Source organism: Typopeltis vanoorti, chromosome 13 (genome assembly GCF_054136105.1).
Source record: "Typopeltis vanoorti isolate ZY-2024b chromosome 13, IOZ_Tvanoo_1.0, whole genome shotgun sequence".
NCBI lineage: Eukaryota > Metazoa > Arthropoda > Arachnida > Uropygi > Thelyphonidae > Typopeltis > Typopeltis vanoorti.
Window position 1 is genome coordinate 30,634,586 of NC_143561.1, and position 23,286 is coordinate 30,657,871.

A 23,286-nucleotide genomic window follows, 5' to 3' on the forward strand; every position below is an offset into this window, starting at 1 on the left:
AAAATGCTTTTCAATTTTCTGAATGCACTCCAGACAAGTTGAACTCTCCTATTTATTTCCTTTTAGAGTCCACAGTTTAGATAAATGAGATGACCTAAGTATGTTATGAAGACACTCTTTCCAAGAAATTGTTTTCTATTGTTATGTTTTTTGATGTTACAAAATGATTAAACATGATTTTAGTTTTTTCTGTTTATTTTTAGTCCAACTTTTCAACTTTCATGATATAGGTATTTTATCATTATATTAAGGTCTTCTGGAGTGTTTGCAAAAATTATATCATCTGCATATCTCAGGTGTATGAAGCCTCTGTTATTAATTTTTATACCAAGGTTTGTCCAGTTTATATTTCAGTTTTTTTATTTATTTTTTTACAGAGGTACGCTGTCTAGGTTGGCTTCAAATAAGAGAATGTACGATCGGAGTGTTTATAAAAAATTAAGAAACAAGAAAGGAATCAAGTCAGAATCCCCCCCGCCCCCAAAAAAATTATTAGTTAATGTCGTACATGCTGCAGAACACTATCAATAGAATTAATGAACGAACAACTAGGATTTTATTATTGTACTTTATTGGGAATTCAAAATCTTTTGTGATGTGCCTTGTGCTCTGAGTTGAAACGGAAAAATAAATACATGATGGAATGTAACAAATATTCATTGATGCGAGCCATTATCAGGACAATTGTCATAATAACAGTAACATCTCTCAAAACAATTTCAAATATGCATACAGATTTTCTCCAAATGAGGATTTTTCAAATTGCTCTTTGTACAAGTTGAACAATCAGTGGCAGTGCAGCTATTCCAGTGAGCAACAATTTCCTTAGAAGACACGCAGCGTGGACCTGGACAATCTTTTCCAGATTTATAGGAATTTATGTGAGTAAGAAGGCTTTGCATTCTTCGACACAGCAATGGGATGAAGCTGTATGGAGCCTTAGCTTCTTTGGGTTGCTGTTGTTTGCACTGATAAACATGTAGCAATGTTTGAAGAGGAGTTTTTTTGCTTCTCAAGAACAGGCAGAAGAGCATTAGATGAAGCAGGATCGTTAGGCAGGACTCCTTGTTTCTGAAGGTAAGCAGTGATTTTGCATAGAAAATTACTTTGTTTGCTTTCAGCAGAATCAATATCATTTTTAAGATCTTGATTTTCCTGTTGCAGCTCCTGAATTTTATGTTTCCCACTACTCGGCATGCTCTTTGGAATTATCTTCGTTGGATTCACAAGTCACTTGTTGTGGGTTTTGGTGATGAATTTCCTTTTTCATTAGGATTTGAACTAATCATCTCTCCTTGGCTGCCTGGATTGTTTACATCAGATCGCCCCACTAGATTTTTGAGAATTCTGTTTAATATTTTGGTTCGTCTTAAAGAGATGGTCCCCAGTACGCGAGTCCCTTTTCCTTACATTACATCCAGTGACTTCGTGTACATCCAGATTCATGCATTTCACTTGAGCATGGCAGCCTGGGCAATTTACCAGCACATGACTCACAATATCCTTTCTATGAAATAAACTTAAACAGCGTGGGCATTTCATTTGCTTCATGGTACACTTCATAATCAAGTGATTATCAATGCTCTTACGAGCCATTTCGCTCTTGCACTCAGGGCATTTACCAATGGCAAATCAACAGAATTCAACATGGTTATCAAATTCTTTCTTGGGGAGTGCTTAAGGGTCAAAGCTGTATAACTGAGAGGAGACCTCCACATAGCCTTTAAAGGAATGCAGAGAACCGACCAGGGCTTCTGACCTAACGTCCAATCCTCACCTTCTAGTGGTGCACCCTGTTGGGTATCTACTTGGATACTGAACAAATGAGGATGGGCTGGCAATTTGGGATTTAGCCGACCAAAGTGTATTCTTATTGATTAAATCAAAATAAAAAATGATGGTACAAGATGACAAAATTTCATGCCGGCTAGGCGTCGCCCAGTTAAACAAGATCCCCCCGTTGTTTTCGCCAGGGAACCAGGGCGAACAGCGAAAAGTCAGCTACTGGAACAAATCTGAAAACAAACCCAACTCAACATCACCAGAGTTAAAGATCAGTACTATCAACGTAAGAAGCCTGAATGGCAAAGAAATGGAACTAGCTGAGGAATTAGATAAGTACCAGATCGCCATAATAGGTGTGACTGAAACAAAAAAGACCAAAACTGGTGAGATCATTCTGAGCAATAAATACAAAATGTTATATTCAGGCAATGACAATCAAGGAAAAGAAGGAGTAGCTATAGTATTCAACACAAAATACGAGGCTAATCTTCTTGAATGGCAGTCAGTCTCAAGTAGAGTAATGTGGGAAAATATGAGAATGGGGAACTGGACAATGAGAGATATTTGTGTCTATGGTCCCACAGAAGATTCTACTAAGGTAGAAGTGGTGGAATTTTTTGAGGCTTTAGGAAAAAGCAACTGACACAATGAAAAAGGAAAAGTTGGTCCTTGTTGGGGATCTAAATAGCAGAGTAGGAAATGATTGAGACATACAAAAATATTATGGGAAAATTTGGAGAAAAGAGCAAAGCTAATAATAATGGCAAATATCTATTGGATTTCTGCTCAGGACATGGACTGGTTATTATTACTAATACCATGTTCCAACATAAAAATGTGCACAAATTCACATTGAGAGAAGAGGCTAGGAATAAGAAAAGTCTCATTGACTATGCTATTGTTGATAGTGATGTTTTCTCTCTGGTGCAGGATACCAGAGTGTACAGAGGATTTGAAATTGGAAGTGATCACTATTTAGTCTTGAGCAGGATAAAATTGAATTTTATATTGAAAAGAATAACATGCAAGAAAGTTAAAGCAAATAAAAGTTGAGCAGCTCTCAGATGTGAAATGTAGACTAAAATAGAGAAAGATTATCAAAAAAAAAAAAAAAGAAACAGTTTGAGAACAGGAATCAAACCTTGGAGATTCAGTGACAAACTCTGAAGAAAACATTGATTGATTCTGCCAGAGAGGCATGTGGTGAGGTTGTCTGCAAGGATAAAAAAATCAGAACTCCCTGGTGGACACAGGAAGTTAAAGAAGCAGCGAAGGAAAAGAAGAAAGCATATCAAAAGTTCCTGTCAAATAAGTCAGCTTGTGCTCTTAGAGAATACAGAGACAAATGCAAGAATGCTAAACACTGTAAAACTAGCTAAACAAAAGTCATGGGAGGACTTTGGCAAGAACATAGAAAATAAATATCGAGAAGGTGGCAAAATATTCTGGAGGTTGTTGAAGAAGCTTAGGAATGGAGGAAAGAGTGCTGTAAAAGGAGTTAGAGATGATAAAGGTGACATGAAAACAGGAGAAAAAGATATCCTTGAAGTATGGAGTAATTACTTTGAAAAACTGCTAAATGAAACAAGCAGTGATGACAGTACAGTGGTAAAAAAACACTGACCAGGCATGCAGTCAGGAATACATATCCATACTTTAAGAAGAAAAAGCCATCTAAGTCTTGAAATGTGGAAAGGCAGCAGGAGTAGATGATATTCGACCAGAAATGCTGAAGTATAGTGGTATAAAAGTCTTACAGTGGCTGCACTGCATAGTTCAGAAAGCCTGGACAGAGGGACGAATTTCCGATGATTGGAGTAGAGCTCTCATAGCACCGATATATAAAAAAGAAAATAAAACTGAATGTGAGAATTACAGAGGTGTTTCCCTACTGAGTGTTCCTGGCAAGATCTATGCAAGTATACTTGAGAAACGGTTGAGGAGAATTGTGGAAGAAAAGCTTGGTGAATAACAAGCTGGATTTAGGCCAAATAGAAGCTGTCAGGATCAGATCTTAACTTTATGAAAAATAGTCGAGAAATTATGGGAATATAACAAAGATCTGTATATAAGTTTTGCCGATTTGGAAAAGGTATATGACAAGGTGCCAAGAGAGAAGCTATTCAATACGCTGCAGTTATATGGTGTCAATGGGGCATTATATCAAGCAATACTTAGTCTTTATTTGAGTTGTGAGTCAGCAGTTAGAATTGAAGGAAGTACAGGAAGATGGTTTAATGTTAAATCTGGTGTGAGACAAGGATGTACATTATCCCCTCTGTTATTCATTATCTATATGGATCACATTATGAAGTAAAGTGGTATTAAACATGATATCAGAATTGGAGATGTTAATGTCAGCTCTTTGCTTTATGCAGATGATGTTATACTTCTAAATAAATTAGCTAAAAGTTTGCAAGATTCCCTGACTAAATTGAATAACTGTTGTAATAGATATGGTATGAAGGTCAGCATTAAAAAGACAATGAAAATAGGTAGAATCATTGAAAATGTCAACTGTGTTGTGAATGGAGAACCTGTGGAACAAGTAAAACATTTCAGCTACTTAGGCACCATTTTTAGTGAAGATGGTAAATTAAATATAGAAATAGACAACAGAATCAGCAAAGCTGGTATGGTGGGAAGTCAATTGAATAAATTCATATGGAATAAGAGAGAAATTCCATAGAGAGAGAACACTAAATTAGCTATATACAAGACAGTGTTCAAACCAGTTTTAACTTATGGATCTGAGAGCTGGGTCAGAAGTAAAACACTTGACCAAAGACTAAAGACTGCAGATATGAGAGTCCTGAGAAAGATTAGAGGCGTGAACAGATGGCATCAATGGCAATATCATATTACAAACGTAATATGATATTGCCATGGCAATATCAAATTACAATATCATATCATATTAGGAAAGAACTTGACATTGTCAGCATCCAGGAATGCATTAGCAGAGCTAATCTCAGGTGGTATGGTCACTTAAATAGAATGGGAGAGAAAAGATTAGCAAAACAAGTGTTCTCTGCCAGGTTGGCAGGAAAACAACCCTGAGGAAGACCAAGATATAGGTAGGTTGATACGGTACAAAGTGCCTTAGATGATAGAAATATAAGATCTGATAATGTTGGAATCTTGACAAGTAACAGACTGATTTGGAAGTTAGTAATGATGTATATTTGTCATGTAGTACTATCATATCCTGTACACCCCTTGAGGGTACATGGCAGGAATTTGATGATGATTCTTAGGGAGTTGCTCCGAACAGTGTGGGCATCTCACGTAGGTTTTAAGGCACTTATTCTTTATGTGAGCATCCAGCATTTTATGTTTCAGCCCAGCGCTGCACTGAGGGCAGTTAACAGTGACCTCCTCACAGGTTTCTGTATGTTCTTCAATGTGAGCTCTTTCAAACATCAGTTTACAGTGACAACACTTCACATTCACAGCAGGGCACCAGTTATGTAAGTGGTGATTGAGATTCTTCCGAAAAAAATGCAAAGCACCGAGGACAACGGCCCGTCTTCATGTCGAAAGCCTGCCTGTGTTCCTTTCAAAATGGACAGAGAATACTCGCCGTTTGAATTAAAAACACTGCGCTATATCCCAATATTGCTACTTTCCTAAAATTTATATTATATATTATTAAATATTTCTTGAAGGACTGCTGTAAAGATTTTGGGTGATACAGAGTCTCCTTGTCAGTTGCCTTTTTCAATTGATATTTTATTGCTACTCGTGTAAAGTTGGATTGTTGCTGTTGCAACAAGGTATATTGCCTGGAGGAGGTCCATATATTCTCCAGGAACTCCCTGATTTTGGAGTGCTTTGATTATTGCATTAGTGTTGATGGAATCAAATGCTTTTTCATAATCAATGAAGGCTAAACAGAAAGGCAATTGGTTTTCTTCTGCTTTTTCTATTATTTGTTTTGCAGCATGAATATGATCAATTGTGTTAAAGCCTTTACGGAATCCTGCTTGTTCTACTGGTTGAGTCTAGAAGAAGGTGTTAACCTGTTTGTTATTACCTTTGTGAGAATTTTGTACAGATTAGAGAGAATACTAATTGGTCTATAGTTCTTTACTTCTTTGTCCCCTTTTTTAAATAACAGTATCAGAGTAGCATTTTTCCAATTTTCTAGTATCTTCCCCTCTTCTAGACAGATTTAGTAAGTTTGTGACATGGTGAATTACTGTATTTTTGCTAGATAAAATGAGCGTTATTTATGCAAAAAAGTCTTAAATTCACTAAAAATGAACAGGCGAAGTATAGATTTGAAAGGTATGAGAGGTAAATCAAATGTAATAACAAAACTAAGGTAGAAGTATTACTTAATATTTATTGAACATTACACTATTCAAATCCAAAAAATCGTTAAGCGCAATTCTTTTCGATTCCTGCAACACACGGACAGTAGATATTCTCATATCTTTAGCTCTTTCACTAACAACCCAATAAAAGTTTTTTTTCCTATGGTTGGCCACAAGCACCTTCCCTTCTAAATCTCATAGCACGTTTCCTCGTATGTAAACATTTAAAGACTGTTTCAGCCTTTCGCAATTCACGAACACTGAACAATCTACCAGCTTCACGATTTCCTTTTCTACTTCTACCACGTCAAGCTTGAACTGCACTGTATAGGATTTTCTCCAAGAAGTATTTCTGTCTTCCGTGGGTAATTCAGATCTAATAACAATGCAACTAGTTACAAGAGAATGATTACTAGCAATGCACATGCCTATAAAGAATTCCTCCGTCCTCTGTCTGTACTTCCTAACTCTACTGCTAGTTGGTGCATGCACATTATCTATACATCAAAAGGAGTGATGAAAATGTTGTGGGTGCGCATCATCTAACGAAAAATATGGTATATTGTTTCCTCCCCATTTAATTCTATGTGAATTAATTTTTCATCAGGATATTTTCCATTTGTTTTAATGCTTGTTTTATTTCATCTGAAGTGAATGGGGAGGATGAATTCCATATGCGATGGAGAAGACTATATTTGATTTATCTATTAAAGGATCACTATAGAGTACTTTATAAAATTCTTCTAGCCTGCTTAAGATTTGTTCTTGGTTCTTTATTGTAGTTCCATTCTTATCTTTTATTACAGTTATTTGACTTTTACCAACTGATAAATGTTTTAGCATTTTCATATTTTTATTGTTTTCAATTGTTTCTTTTTTTTTTTTTTAGTGTTATAAGATCTTATTTCATTTCTCATCTTTTTCCTTATTGTTTTACATAGTTCTGAATATTCTATTTTTGAAATTAAGTTTTTGTCTTGTTTCATATTTTGTCTCTTTTTTTATTAGTTGTAAGGTTTCCTCTGAAAATTTATGGTCTTTTTGTTCCTTTTGAATTCACTGGCTGCTGAGATTATTACTTCCGTTAGGTTTTTGCTTATTTTATTTATGTCTTCTTCAAATATATTTATTAAGTCTAGTTTTTGATAGAGTTTTTCTTCGTAATCCTTGTTTTCAATAGGTTTTAAGTCAAACTTCTTGATTTTTTGTTGTTTAGCCATTTCATTATTTCCAATTTGGGGAATATTTTAATTATGGCTCTGACCAGTCTGTGGTCACTTCCTGATTTTACTTGATTTAGTACTGAGGTATCTTGAACTATTTCTTTATCATTATACAGTATATAATCTATTTCATTTTTTATTTCTCCATTTGGACTTCTCCATGTCCATTTGCTTTTGAGGGCTTTCTTAAAAAATGTATTCATAATATAAAGCTTGTTACTGATAAAGAATTCTGTAAGAGCCAGTCCTGAATTATTGCTTGTACCATATATATATATGGTCCTATCGTATCTACTTGGTGAATGGGATGACCTACTTTGGAGTTAAAATCGCCCATTACTATAGTAAAGTTTTGATTGCTATTTCTTTTCTCTCTCTCTCTCTTTTTTTTTTTTTTTTTTTTTTTTATATCTAGAGTGTGCTGCTATGAGTCATAAAATGCTTCTATCTCTTCATCAGTGTGAGATGAGGCGGGAGCATATATTTGGATGATCCTGATTTTAAGTGTAACTTTCTATTATTCTTTCATCTGTATAATTAAATTCTTCTATATAAGATGTGTAATTGTTTTCTTAATTAGAAAACAATTACACACCTTAGTCTTCCTTTAGTATAATGGAAGACTATAAGGTGTTCCTTATAGTCTTCCATTATACTAAAGAAAGTATAATGGAAGACTATCATTATACTGATAGTCTTCGTTTGTCCTTTAGTCTTCCCATAATAGTATAAGTAGTCTCCATTTTTTAGTTTTATTAAATGTTCATCCTGCCTGTGTACTTCACTTAAACCTATGATGTCCCATTTAATATGTTTTAGTTCTTGCTGTAAGATGGTAAGGTCTCCCTTTTCTTTAAGTGTTCAACAATTAAATGTTCCTATATAGAGGAAAAGAGGATTGTATTGATTACTGTCATATTTATGAATTCTTTGGGCTATTCCAGTATTGCTTATTATTTGGGAAAGCTTCCCCACTGCATCATGCTCTGGTCTCCATAAATACTTTTGATCAGAGTAGTCATATAGTTGGGGAAATTTAGTCACATCCAGTGATTGCCCATTCTAGCCATGGGCTTTACGGCCTTTCTTCTTCTTGGCATTGTAATGGAAGGGTTGTGGCCTAATTTAACTATATTTTATACTAAAGTAAATAAAGTGCACTGTAAAGGTGAATAAAACAGATATACCAAAGGGAAGAGTCTGAATAAGTTCTGAGGATTCCTTCATAAAGATATTAGTGAAAAAGGAGGCTATATTAAATTTGACAACAATGCCAATATCTTTGAGCATACTGCCTGAACAAGCAAGATTTTAAGTGGCATTATTAACATGGAAGGCAGTATGGCTAATCAACTAACATTCAGACTTCCCCAAACTACCTAGATAAGTAAAAATGCAGCACTGACTGGGTTGCAGTCAACAGCAATAAAAACTAGTCATAAAAATAGAAGGGAACATGAAGCTAAATGACTACACCCTCGTGTAGTCATTCAGAGAGCAAACCTTTCTTTTTACCATGTTAATATTCATACAGGAACTTTGGTTCCTACATCAAACATTAATATAGTGAAAAAGCACAAATCTCTTAAATTCTATGAGTCTAATAATCTTGCTATCAGACAGTATCACAAGTTGTTTTTATACATACATTTCTATATTAATTTCTCTATTCATATCTGAATAAACTATAATGCTATGTGGAAGAACTAATACTATTGACTATGTGGTCTCGAAAGTATGTTGTGCATTTTACGCAATTCCCACAGATCAGATTTCTCTTCTTGGGTTGGCTGATGCCTCTAGCCTTTTCTGACAAACATATTCATTATCTTCTGTTTGAGAACACCAACTTCTCACTAACAATATATAAATTGCTGGCTCAATTGGCCAAATGGTTAGCATATCTGCTCTCCAAATAACAGCTGAGAGTTTGAAAACCACCATGGGCATGGGTGTTTACAATTGTCTTTAGATGGAAGATGAATTTCATCACTTGATTTGATGTTTCAGTTCAGGTGGTTTGAAAAGGTTCCGTGTTTGGTCTCTGGAGCAGAGTTTCTGGACTCCGTAATATATATATATATATATATATATATATATATAATTACTAAAAAAAAAAAAAAAAAAAGAAAGAAATCTTTGGAAACCCCCATCATGAATATACGATTAGGTTTACAAAACCTTTTGTGGGTGAGACATCACAAAAAACCTGCTCTACATTAGAATACTAATCTCATATGTAGTGTGCTTAAAACCTCTGTTAGGATGCTTAGTAGAGGGCAATCCACTTAACAGAAAGCCACCCAAACCCATTCACAGATTCTCTCCAATCACTTTCTCATAAATGGTGTTTCTGCATTATAACTTTTGTATCAGTAATTGCATGGTGCTATTCCACTGACCTAGCCATTATTATTCTTCTATTTCCTGTTATTAAGTTGATTTTTAGAGTAAAATGATAAGGTATGAAAGAAAACAAAGTTTGTTTTCTACTGCCTGTGAGTTAATATTCGCTGATTTAACAATGAATACAATTTTGAAGAATACGCACGCTCACAAGTCATGTTCATGGCTACTGTTACGAAGATTTAGCATTTACATTTATAATTAGCATTTTATAAAATTTTAATTACTAATCTGAATATGCTTTTGTGTGTATAGTAATTTCTATACACTGATAAACATGTGTGTAGTATAAACAATGGAGGGTGTGAAAGTTATCAGAATTTCAATCTTTTTCGATGGAGGATATATGCAATGAGTTAACAGAGTAGTTTATATATATATATAAAAAAAAAAGAAAAAAAAGGAGATGGCAATACAAGAATATATTAGAAATGTATGCCAATTAAGTAGAATGGAGGAGCACAAGATGCTGAATGTAAGTGGAATTTCTAATGAGGAAGCAAATGAGATGACATGACAAATAGTGATGTGTTCTAGGAGCAATGAAATCAAGAAAGGAGTGTTATAATGTTAGATGGTAGATAGAAAGGAAACAAAATACAAAGTAAAGGAAGAAGAAAAGGATGGAAAAAGGGATGCAATGTGGTGATTCTATGATTAGGAGTGTGCTAGAGAAGGAAGTAGCAATGCCCGGGATTATCTCCCCCTACACACACACAAATGTACTGCTGGAATGTTTTAGCAAATTCTGATTCATGAAAACCTAAATTATAAAAATTAGCAGAAAGGAAACTTTATGTAAACAAGAGTATGCATTTTAGTTTTTATCATAGTCCATGTACAGTTCTACTTTATTTGAATGTAGTTCATTTATTCTTGCTCTATTTTGTTTGCAATTACAATGCTGGTAGCATTGTAATTTGCCATAACTCATATACATAATTTAATTTTTGACTGTTGATAATCACTTTATATCTGCAATTTAGTTCACAGGGTGTAATACTGAACTGAATAATTTGAAAGCATTTCAAACTGACTAATTCTCTGTATTTTTCTCAGTTGATTCCAGTGTTCTCTGGGCTTATTTTTCAAATCTTTCGTTCTATTTCAGACATGCATATTTCCAGGATACAATACCTTCTTCTTCTTCATGTTTATGAAGAAATGCTTTCATTTTTTCACCATTCTATTCCACAGCTCCAGGTTTCATTACTCCTGTTGCATGCCAGAATTTATATAATGGAGGAGAGAGGCTTGCCAAAAGTGCTGCTTGTGTGTTATACAATTTTGAAAAATACTCTGGCCATTTCTATTATGCCTTCATCTTCGATATTTAATCGATTTTCATCTAGTAATATTTCCTTTTTTTCCTTGTTGCAATGTACTTTTTGTATGAAATGAAAAGCAAAATTTAACAAGAACAGAATGAGAAAGTCTCTCTCTCCACATTATATAAATACTAGCATGCAACAAGAGTAATAATGAAATCTGCAGATGGAGCAGATCTCAAGAAGTTTATAGCATGCTGAGAGCTAGTATCTTCAGTCACCAAGGAAGAGCAGTGGGCAGATATATCACCACCTGCCAGAGATGGTAGGAGAAAGTTAGTGTTTATTATTATTTATTGCTAAAGACATTATGTAACCACATATGTTAATTACAACAAATTACTTTTACACTCAGCAGTGATGTGAGCAAAAGTGGCTGATTAACTTGTCAATTTAGAATAATAAGACACTTATGTATATTGCTACAATATAACCCAGCATCTAATATACAATATTTATTATATATCATACTTCATAATACTTTTGGTAAAAGATTTCCGAAGAATAGGAATGCAATGACCATAAACTAAGTTTGGTATCAGTTGCTCAAAAAAAAAAAAAAAAAGTAATGGAAAGCAAAATAAATTTTTAAATACAATCCTTTACTCTGTAGACATTATGCAAATAGCTTCCATCACACCCAGGAGTTTGCTTCCACTGGTGGAACCAGAAATAAGAAAACAGAAGTAGTGATGTGTCACCATGCTAAATTCAGTTGCTGTAACTTGCACTTGAATTTTAAGAAATTGCCACTTTTACACATGGTTTCCAATTCAGTGAAGTAACTGATTAATTAATGTAAACATAGCTGTATGTAAACTGTATGTTTATATTAATTAATCAGTTACTTCAATGAATCAGAAACAATGTGTAAAAGTGGCAATTTCTTAAAATTCAAGTGTAAGTTACAGTAAATGAATTCAGCATGGTGGCACATCACTGCTTCTGTTTTCTTAAGTATGTAAGCCAATAGTTAGTCAGTTGTGCAAGGATTGCAATTCAAGGAAACTACTGCAACTTTTCTATAGTGATTGTATTTGCCCAAGTTAAACATTTGTGAGGGGGGGAATTAAGGAAATGAATTTATGAACTGCAGATGTTTGAATTTTAGCCAGTCTCAGAATCAGCTGATATTCTCGCAGACTTCAGACACCACACATCTCTTCCACCAGTCTTATCCTCATCACCTAGAAAGGAAAGTTTTACTGACAAAAATATGGCTTTGTGAAGGGTACCTTGCTATCATCTCCAAATGGATAAATTTGAGAATAAATCTTGGCAATAGCTACCAAGTCAGATAATAAAATGCTGCCGATATGCCAGCCTTGGGAGCATCTGTAGCTCATTCAGTAATAATTATATCCTTTGATAAAAACTGTTTGAATCCCATTTAGGATACAAGGAGCTTTCATAAGGCTTAGATTATTTCCTTCTTGTAAACTCAGTTCTTTTTCATCAAGCAAAAACAGTTGGGACACAAGTAGTAAAATGTAACTAACCTGTGTCACAGCATTACTTATTGGTCTATACAACATACGAATCTATGTTATTTGACAGTGACAGACCACTGAGCATTACACATAAAGCGGATGGGTGGCTGAGTGGATAAAGTTGCTACTATTCAGATTTGAATCACTTTGACATGGATGATCAGTGGTAGATTATCTTATGCTGACTAGAAGAAAATTCCCTTGCTTAGGAGGAACATGAAGTGGTATGGAAAAAAAAGTTGTTTCAGGAAGAGTGAGTGTTCTTGAATTATTTATTTCATGCCTCCAACTTATTATGTGACACCTCCAGGGAATCAAAAGACTCATCGAGGGGAAGATGCCTACTCTACAACTCTCCATCTCTGCCACTGAATCCACCAACTACAGCAATGCCATCTACTGCCCACCACCACCACTAGCATTTTCAGAGACATCCATGGCAGGATTCGAACCCACAGCCTTTTGACTGGAGAGCAGATATGCTAACCACTTGTCCACCAGGCTAGCAAAAACCTTAAAATAGATATGTCTGAAAAGCAAAAGCACTACACAAACCCTTATCTATTTCTTGTAAGGATGATCCATGTACTGGCACATCCAGAATGTGTAATAAGTACCATATGATGCAAGTTAGCTTACTTGGCACAGATAATAGGAATCTGTTAGCATCCTTCTTGAGCATAGAGAAATGCACATATAGATGATTATTATAATGTGGTGAAAAGCCCTGCTGTGCAAAAGAAAATTTACTATAGCAAACCATTCCTTGTTGTCAGTACTACAAGTAATTGAATCTCCATATTTATGTCATCATGTTAAAATTTTTCTTTTGACATGTTCTGTTAGACTAGAAGCAAAGTTTTTTAAATCCTACTTGGACATTCAGCAATAATGCAATTACTTTTATATTACAATATATTCCCATAGTAGTCCTGGTGCCTTATTACTTCTGCCCATCAGTTTTAACAGTCAAACGCTTACTTCGTATTTGTAAGAAGCATGATTACTAAACTGCTTTTAAGCTTGTTTTTAGAAGAGTCCAACCATTGAAGACCAATCTTTCAGTTATGAACTTCATTACTCTCAAAATGCCTTACTGCAATAACAAATTCTATTCTTTTTCTCAACACATTGAAGACTGGATTTTGTTTCCATTTGCAAAGATAGAAATTTGTTTTGAGAGTAATGAAGTTCATAAATGCAAACCTGGTTGGTTGGCCAAGTGATTAGCATTTCCGCTCTCCAGCTAAAAGGCTGCGGGTTCGAATCCCACAGTGGACATGGATGTATGCGATTGTCTGTGGAAATACTAGTGGTGGTAGGCAGAAGATGGCGTTGGTGTAGTTGCAGTCAGTTTGATTGAGTGGAGACACTTGTAGAGCAGGTGCCCCACCTTGATGAGTCTTTGGACTCCCTGGAGGTATCAAATAATAAAGTTCAAATCTCTAGCAAGATAATTTATTTCTTTTCCATTCAATCACGTTGAACCTAAAATGCTTTTACCTAATGATGACTTCCTATCAACACTGGTAGAACAGGTATTGGAAGATCAAGTGAATTAAATGGTTTTATGGCAGATTTTAAGTTAGGATGAAATATCAAATTTTTGTTTTTATAGTAAATCCATATATATTAGTTATGTAATAATTGCATGACATTTTGGTTCTCTCAAAATCATCGCCATTCCAAGTCACAGGATTGGCCTTTTCTACCAGATTTGAGTCAAATTACGAGCAGTCCAACTTACATAAGTTACGTTCTGCAAACTTCACATAAATCAGATTTAACCTCCTCCACACCCATTAATTACACCCTGTTGCTTATGTGTATACATGTATGCAGTAATGCATTAACATGCTTTAAAGATTCTCTCCAATAGTTGTTATACATTGCACCCACAAAATGAAGTACACTTCATTTTGTGGGTGCATTTTTTCATTTCATTTTACTATTTATAAATAGTATGAGGAACTAAATGCTTAATTTGATTGTGCTCACCCTTCCATATGAAATTTATCAAGAGATGATTGAACAGCAGATTTTCTTCATAAAAGCTCTTGATAAGCATCATCTATTTCTCTTTGGTCTTATTAAGACCATGATCTATCCTCCAATTGCTTTGTCTGCCTCCATATCAATGTTAAAAATGTCTTTACAGGTATAACTAAGGGAATATAGCAAGGAGAATATCTTAAAGATGTTTTTAATCACTGCCACAATGCAAATGACGATTGAAAACTCCTAAATATGCATAAGAATATTTTATGCACCTGGTACAGAATTTAAGAAGTTAATTTGGTAAGTAGCAGATTTTTTTTTTTTTTTTAATAATTTTTGCATTTAGATAAATTTTTGACATGTTCATAGGTTTACTTTTTTACCCACTTCTGTTCCTTTTTTCAGTAATAACTGTACTCTACCCCAATGCATGTGAACACTAAAATTATGACAGTATCAATACAAATGCACAAGTGACATAAGCATGGTAATGAATTTATTTCATAGCCCTTTCAGGATAATTTACATTAAGTCTGAATTTATGTAAGTCAGGGACTGCCTGTAAACTTCAAGATGCAATAGTAATGAATCATTTTTTATTTTGGTTCTCTCTTAGTGAGCATATGAATTAGGCAAGTGATGCATCATTGCTTAATAGTTGTTAAACACAATAACAAAAGCAGGCAGTGTTTGTTTCCTAAGCCTGCCTTAGTTTTTAAGCTGACAATAATGAAATGAGAGATTCAAATATGCAAGTGCAAATGAAAACTGAAGTGTTTACATTGCTTGAGGTACAGATTCGAATTTGTGTATACTACTACTGCTACAAAAGGCAATTAAGTGATGAGACCAACTTCAAATTTTACTAATATTACTGAATTCATGATAATATATTCTTAAACCCATGAAAGCATACATGTATAAAAGAAATCCTTACAAGATGGAATTCTTCAGATTACAGATGTAGATTCAGTACTTCAAAATACATTAGGTGATCCAAATTTCAGTTAGTGAGTTATGTGACATCTAACATTTCCAAACTCCACTGAAACATCCAAAAAATTCTCATGGTGATTATTTGCAAAGCTACAGTACATTTTGTACCATGGGTGAGCTAAGGATATATTTTTTAACATTTATAATTAATTAATTTTTTTTTTTTTTTTTTTTTTTTTTTTTACATAATTCAGAAACTCTGCTCTAGAGACCAAACAGAACTAAATAGGTCAGACAAAAGCGTACAATTCAGCACTGTTTAGCTCTTGAAGTAAGCAATTTAGTTACTGAAAATTCTTAAACTGTAATCTTCACTTATTAGAAAGCGAAACTGACTAACAATCAAGCATCATTACACTTTTTTTTTTGCATTATTAACATTTCAAATTTGTGAATACATGTCTAGTGAAAACTAGAAAGTGAATTATCTTTGCAAGGTTATCAACCAGTTGATAAATTGAGGTTATGCCTCACAAACATGCACAAAAAAGTCAGATTCAAATAAATGTCCTAAAAATATGTTACAAAGTAATCAATCCTTTGCAGCAACAAAATTATCTCAAATTCTGAAATATAAATACTAATTCTTTAAAATAATACTAATCACCTACCACATTTGTATCATCTACTAGCTGCTGAATACGAGGCTTTACAACTTCAACAATATCTGCGATGTGTTTATTACATGGGACAGTACCATTAGGTAAAAGAAGGACTTTTGTTCCGGATATACCATAAAATTCATCTACAACAGGATAAAAAAAAAAAATTATAATTATGGTCTGTTATCTAAACATATCGCAGCAATATTGGTTTTTTTTTTTTTTTTTTTTTTTACCTACACAGCTACTACTAAGTAATATTTGAGGAAATTCTTTTACTTCCTCAACCAATTCCCTACCAAAACCAAGTAACTTGGCTTACTGGAAATTAATGATTAATACTCCAATAGGATGATTAATTCTACTAGCACAGTGTTCTGGAATGTTTGTGGGATTACAAATACAAAATCCTGGAAGGTTAAACCCTGCCACCCCATGTGAGACAGCTCATTCACCTTCAACTGAAAGTTATGATAACAGTCCTTTGCATCCCAGATGGGATTCTAACTGAGGTAGTTTCATCAATCAAAGAACTGAGCTACTCTTTTACTTCTGGATCGTGATAATTTGTTAATAAAAATGTTTTCGGGGTGCTTAAGGGTCAAAGCTGTATAACTGAGAGGAGACCTCGACATCGCCTTTAAAGAAATGCGGAGAACCGACCAGGGTTTCTGACCCAATGTCCAATCCTCACCTTCTTGTGGTGCACCCTGTTGGGTATCTACCTGGATACTGAACAAACGAGGATGGGCTGGCAATTTGGGATTTAGCCGAACAAATTGTAATTCTTATTGGCTAAAAACAAATTATAAAATGATGGTACAACATGACAAAATTTCATGCCGGCTGGGTCGTCGCCCAGTTAAACAAAGGCCCCTGTTGTTTTCGCCAGGGAACCAGGGCAAACAGCAAAAAGTCAGCTACTGGAACAAATCTGGAAAAAAAAAACTCAACATCAGAGTTAAAGATCGGTACTATCAACATAAGAAGCCTGAATGGCAAAGAAATGAAGCTAGTGGAGGAATTAGATAAGTACCAGATCGACATAATAGGGGTGACTGAAACAAAAAAGACAAAAACTAGTGAGATCTTTCTGAGCAATAAATAAAAATGTTATATTCAGGCAATGACAATCAAGGAAAAGAAGAAGTAGCCATTGTATTCAACACTAAATACGAGGCTAATCTTTTTGAATGGCAGGCAGTCTCAAGTAGAGTGATGTGGGCAAATATCAGAATGGGGAACTGGACAATGAGACTTATTTGTGTCTATGGTCCCACAGAAGGTTCTACTAAGGTAGAAGTGGAGGAATTTAATGTTTTAGAGAAAGCATCTGACACAATGAAAAAGGAAAAGTTGGTCATTGTTGGGGATCTAAATAGCAGAGTAGGAAATGATTGTCAGACATACAAAAATATTTTGGGAAAATTTGGAGAAAAGAGCAAAGCTAATAATAATGGCAAATATTTGGATTTCTGCTCAGGACATGGACTGGTTATTACTAACACCATGTTCCAACATAAAAATGTGCACAAATTCACATGGAGAGAAGAGGCAAGAAACAAAAGTCTCATTGACTATGTTATTGTTGAGAGTGATGCTTTCTCTCTTGTGCAGGACACCAGAATGTACAGAGGATTTGAAATTGGAAGCAATTACTACAAGTCTGCAAGATTCCTTGACTAAATTGAATAATTGTAATAGATATGGTATTATGGTCAGCAATAAAAAGACAAAAGACAATGAAAATAGGCAGAATCGTAGAAAATGTCAACTGCATTGTGAATGGAGAACATGTGGAACAAGTAAACCATTTCACCTACATTGGCACGATTTTTAGTGAAGATGGTAAATTAAATATGGAAACAGACAACAGAATCAATAAAGCTGGTATAGTAGGAAGTCAACTGAATAAATTCATATGAAATAAGAGAGAAATTAGTCGGAACACTAATTAGCTGTATACAAGACAGTGTTCAAACCAGTTTTAACTTATGGATCTGAGAGCTGGGTCAGAAGTAAAACACTTGACCAAAGACTAGCGACTGCAGATATGAGAGTCCTGAGAAAGATTAGAGGCATGAACAGATGGCATCAATGGCAATATCATATTAAAAATGAGGATATTAGGAAAGAACTTGACATTGTCAGCATCCAGGAATGTGTAAGCAGAGCTAATCTCAGGTGATATGGTCATTTAAACAGAATGGGCGAGGAAAGATTGTTCAAGGTTGGCAGGAAAACGACCCAGAGGAAGACCAAAATATAGGTGGTTTGATAGGGTACAAAGTGCCTTAGATGACAGAAATATAAGATCTGATAATGTTGGAGTCTTGACAAGTAACAGACTGATCTGGAGAAAAATTGTAGATAGGAAGTTAGTAATGATGTAAATTTTTCATGTAGTACTATCATATCGTGTACACCCCTTGAGGGTACATGGCCGGAATTTGATGATGATAAAAATGTTTTCCTCTACGGCAATAATCACTTTTATGATACAACAATGATTTCATTAGTGAAGAAAAGCTAGAGGAGTACTCATCACCCGCCCCCATTAGTGAAAAATGCCAAAAAGTGAACACACTACAAGTGCAGATCGGTGTAAGTTATAGCATTTCTACAGCATATTTAAGAAAGTACATTAAGTATTAAACAAATACTGATTTGCAGAGATCAGTAAGTGCTAACATATTTTAGCAAAAAGTTAGATCAATGAAATGTATAATAATTCATCTTTTAGGCTTAACATCTAAACCACTATCCATGTTAATTCAGAGTAACAATTACACAAATGTATCAAATTCTAATAATTAAAAATATTAAATTTGTTTTTCCTAACAGTAGCAAGAATAAAAGCCTTATTATATTTCAATTTCTTAAAACAAAATCCTACTTCATGGAAGAAGTTTGTCAGATAAGAGCAAATTGTAATACTGGATTAGCAATGATTCATTTAAGGTTATGAAGCATCCACGTTCTTGGATCAACATCCATCCACTCCATTCCACCAGGGTAAAATCTTTTCAGCCTGAATTCAGACAATTAGTTCAGTTAAATCAGAAACGGTCCATAAAATCTTGTATCTTCAATAAAATTTGTGAAACTAAAACAGGGATTGTCAAAACTTTTTTCTCAGGATTCATACAGTAATTTAGTCTTTGCAAGCAAAAAGGTAAAACTGAGGAAAACTGATAAACAAGTGGCACTCAAAACAATGTCAAGTTAGCACTGAGCGTGAGTGGCATCAGAGTGCAACACACAGTCACTACCACAACTATATATGCAGCATAAAAACAGCTATAGACAATACATACAAATAGGCATGGCTGACTTAGATTGTTAATCCTCTATGGATATGGAAACAGCAATTTCATGATTCTGCAACAAATTTCGATTCACACAATACAGGTGGTGGGTCTGATCAGGCTTGAGGGCCATACTGTGTGTGTTTTGCTGCCTACCTTTGCCAACCTGATCTACAATCAACCTAATTTAAAAAACTGTGGCTGTTTTAGATTAACAGTCCTGGAAAACATAGAGAATATGCAATAGAGAACATGAATTGCTATTCATATTCGCTATTGCATATACGAAAACAAATGCACATGAACCATGTGAAGAATATGATTACTGTTTACTAGTACTACTAAATCACTAAAGAAATTGACAACATAGATAAGAATATAAATTAAATTACACTTTAATAAATATTTCCGATATTTCAACAACGTCACGTTGCCATCTTCAAAAGGAACTTACAAAAACTGAACTACAGCACAGTAACTGAGAATGAAGTGATGAAGCTATTGTTCTCCTAAAAGTCCTGATGGTGTCCGTGTTCCCCTAGCGGACTAAGTAGGCGTTCTTGGCCGTTAGGCTGAAGGTCTGCTGATGTAAGCCTCCCAAATTTGGGGCAGTCTCATACAATCAAATTTGTTGAGGTTTGGAGAGTTTCTTAGGGCTGAGGCTGATTCCATGAATAGTCTTTTGAATTTGTATTTGCTATGGTGTATTACTGTAGCTTTCTTCCACCTCATTCTGTGGCGTGTATCCAGAGCATGGTCTACAAGACCAGAGTGGCTGTACTTATGAAAATGGATGCAGTCCTTGTGCTCCAAAATTCTGATATTTACTGTCCTGAATGTTTGGCCAAAGTAAGACAGTTTACGGCTGCAAGGGACCTGGTATACACCAGGTAGGTCTAGGGGAAGTGGTTGGTCTTTAGTGGAGCGGATAGGGGATGCCAATTTTCTGTATGGTCTGTAACAGGAGGTCGTCATGTTTTTTTTTTAAGATTTTGGTAATTTTTTCCGAGGTGCCTCGGATGTAGGGAATGGTGATGGATTTAGAGTAATCCTTGTTGGGGAGGGGAGGTTGTGGTTTGTTGGTTTCAATATTTTTTGGGTTTTTTGGGGGAGGTAGCCATTGGCTGAAAAAATGTTGAGGATGTGATTTAGTTCAGTCTTTAGGACCTTGTCGTTAGAACAGATTAGTTTAGCCCTGTTGTATAGTATTTTCACCACTCCATATTGTTGTGTGTGTGTGTGTGTGTGTGTGTGTGTGTGTGGAGGGGGGGATTGTTGGTGAATGTACCTGCCTGTATGGGTGGGTTTTCTATAAACTGAGAAAACCAAGGTTCCATCATTGTATGAGATTGCCCCAAATTTGAGAGGCTTACATCAACAGACCTTCAGCCCAACTGCCAAGAACACCTACTTAGCCCGCTAGGGGGCACCATCAGGACTTTTAGGAGAACAATAGCTTCATCACTTCATTCTCAGTTACTGTGTTGTAGTGCCTTACGTGCACGTGCCTTTTTTTTATACGTTTCTTTTGAAGATGGCAACATGACTTGCCAAATATCGGAACTATTTATTAAAGTGTAATTTAATTTATATTCTTATCTACGTTGTCAATTCCTTAAGTGATTTAGTAATGCATAACCAACGTATAAGCCTGCCTACGAGAATTACCATCATCCACGGAGATGCCATCGCACGGAAGGCCTGCCAATACGGTAAAACGAAGTTGAAGTTATTGAGACAATTAAATCGTCTAACTTTCCTAAAACACTGCCGGGATAATCAGGTAATCCCAAATTGTGTAAAATTCAAGCACCGTTTTGTTTCACAAAAGGCTCTACATATCTATAACCACGCCAGCTAAGCTTTGCTTCGGGAACAAATCGCCGTCACGTGGTTTCTCTTAGCAGACATTAACAAAGCTATTCGTGCTTTTGAAGAAAAGCTTCCGTGCACTTTAAATCACGAGCATTGGTCAATTTTACATGATGTCTCATATATACCGCAGCAGACAAAGAATTTGAAAAAATACAAGGTTGACAGATCAAAAAATTCGAAAAATTAAAAAAGAACTCTACCGTCAATCCAAAACTTCCTACCAACAACGTATCAACCTTTCTTCAGTCACCGTGAAGCCTGAAACACTCAATCCGCTTACACGTGGCCACAACTTCGGCATTGCTCTCAGAAAAATACCTAGTGAGGATATTATGATCCAGATCTAATGCGGAATCTGCCACCTTCCGAATCAAATCGCCAACAGTGTAAGACTGCATGTAGCTTGTGTCCTCTCCAAAGCAAGACCACGAAAAACAAACAAGGAATATGAAGCTCTGCAGGAAATGAGGAATAATAAAGAAATAGTTATCACCAAAGCGGATAAGGCAAATGCAACAGTAGTACTTACCCAAAAGGACTATATAGGTAAGCTTAATGCTCTTCAATTAGATTGGGCTACTTACTGTATAACTGAGAGGAGACCTCCACATAGCCTTTAAAAGAATGCGGAGAACTGACCAGGGCTTCTGACCTAATGTCCAATCCTCACCTTCTCGTGGTGCACCCTGTTGGGTATCTACTTTGATACTGAACGAACGAGAATGGGCTGGCAATTTGGGATTTAGCCGATCAAATTGTATTCTTATTGGTTAAACCAAAATAAAAAATGACGGTACAACATGACAAAATTTCATGCCGGCTGGGGCGTCGCCAGGTTAAACAAGGCCCCCGTTGTTTTCGCCAGGGAACCAGGGCGAACAGCGAAAAGTCAGCTACTGGAACAAATCTGAAAACAAACCCCAACTCAACATCACCAGAGTTAAAGATCGGTACTATTAACGTAAGAAACCTGAATGGCAAAGAAATGGAGCTAGCTGAGGAATTAGATAAGTACCAGATCGACATAATAGGGGTGACTGAAACAAAAAAGACCAAAACTGGTGAGATCTTTCTGCGCAATAAATACAAAATGTTATATTCAGGCAATAACAATCAAGGAAAAGAAGGAGTAGCCATAGTATTCAACACAAAATACGAGGCTAATCTTCTTGAATGGCAGTCAGTCTCAAGTAGAGTAATGTGGGCAAATATGAGAATGGGGAACTGGACAATGAGACTTATTTGTGCCTATGGTCCCACAGAAGGTTCTACTAAGGTAGAAGTGGAGGAATTTTTTGAGGCTTTAGAAAAAGCAACTGACACAATGAAAAGTTGGTCCTGGTTGGAGATCTAAATAGCAGAGTAGGAAATGATTGTGAGACATACAAAAATATTTTGGGAAAATTTGGAGAAAAGAGCAAAGCTAATAATAATGGCAAATATCTGTTGGATTTCTGCTCAGGACATGGACTGGTTATTACTAACACCATGTTCCAACATAAAAATGTGCACAAATTCACATGGAGAGAAGAGGCTAGGAATAAGAAAAGTCTCATTGACTATGTTATTGTTGATAGTGATGTTTTCTCCCTGGTGCAGGACACCAGAGTGTACAGAGGATTTGAAATTGGAAGTGATCACTATTTAGTCTTGAGCAGGATAAAATTGAATTTCATATTGAAAAGAATAACATGTAAGAAAGTTTTAAAGCGAATAAAAGTTGAGCAGCTCTCAGATGTAAACTGTAGACTAAAATACAGAAATATTATTGAAAAGAAAATGAAAGAGTTTGAGAACAGGAATCAAACCTTGGAGATTCAGTGGCAAACTTGAAGGAAACATTGATTGATTCTGCCAGAGAGGCATGTGGTGAGGTTGTGTGCAAAGATAAAAAAATCAGAACTCCCTGGGTGGACACAGGAAAGTTAAAGAGGCAGTGAAGGAAAAGAAGAAAGC

General features: G+C 35.4%; 1 protein-coding gene across 2 annotated transcripts in view; it reads right to left on the reverse strand.

Annotated features, from left to right (window-relative positions):
• Nucleotides 1–23,286, reverse strand: part of REG (proteasome regulator gamma) — a 146,419-nt gene that overhangs the window by 44,185 nt on the left and 78,948 nt on the right. For both annotated transcript variants that reach the window (XM_090402845.1, XM_090402846.1), the window contains exon 6: nt 16,157–16,290. In XM_090402845.1, coding sequence (XP_090258971.1) covers nt 16,157–16,290 — 134 coding nt within the window. The remainder of the gene's footprint in view (nt 1–16,156; nt 16,291–23,286) is intronic.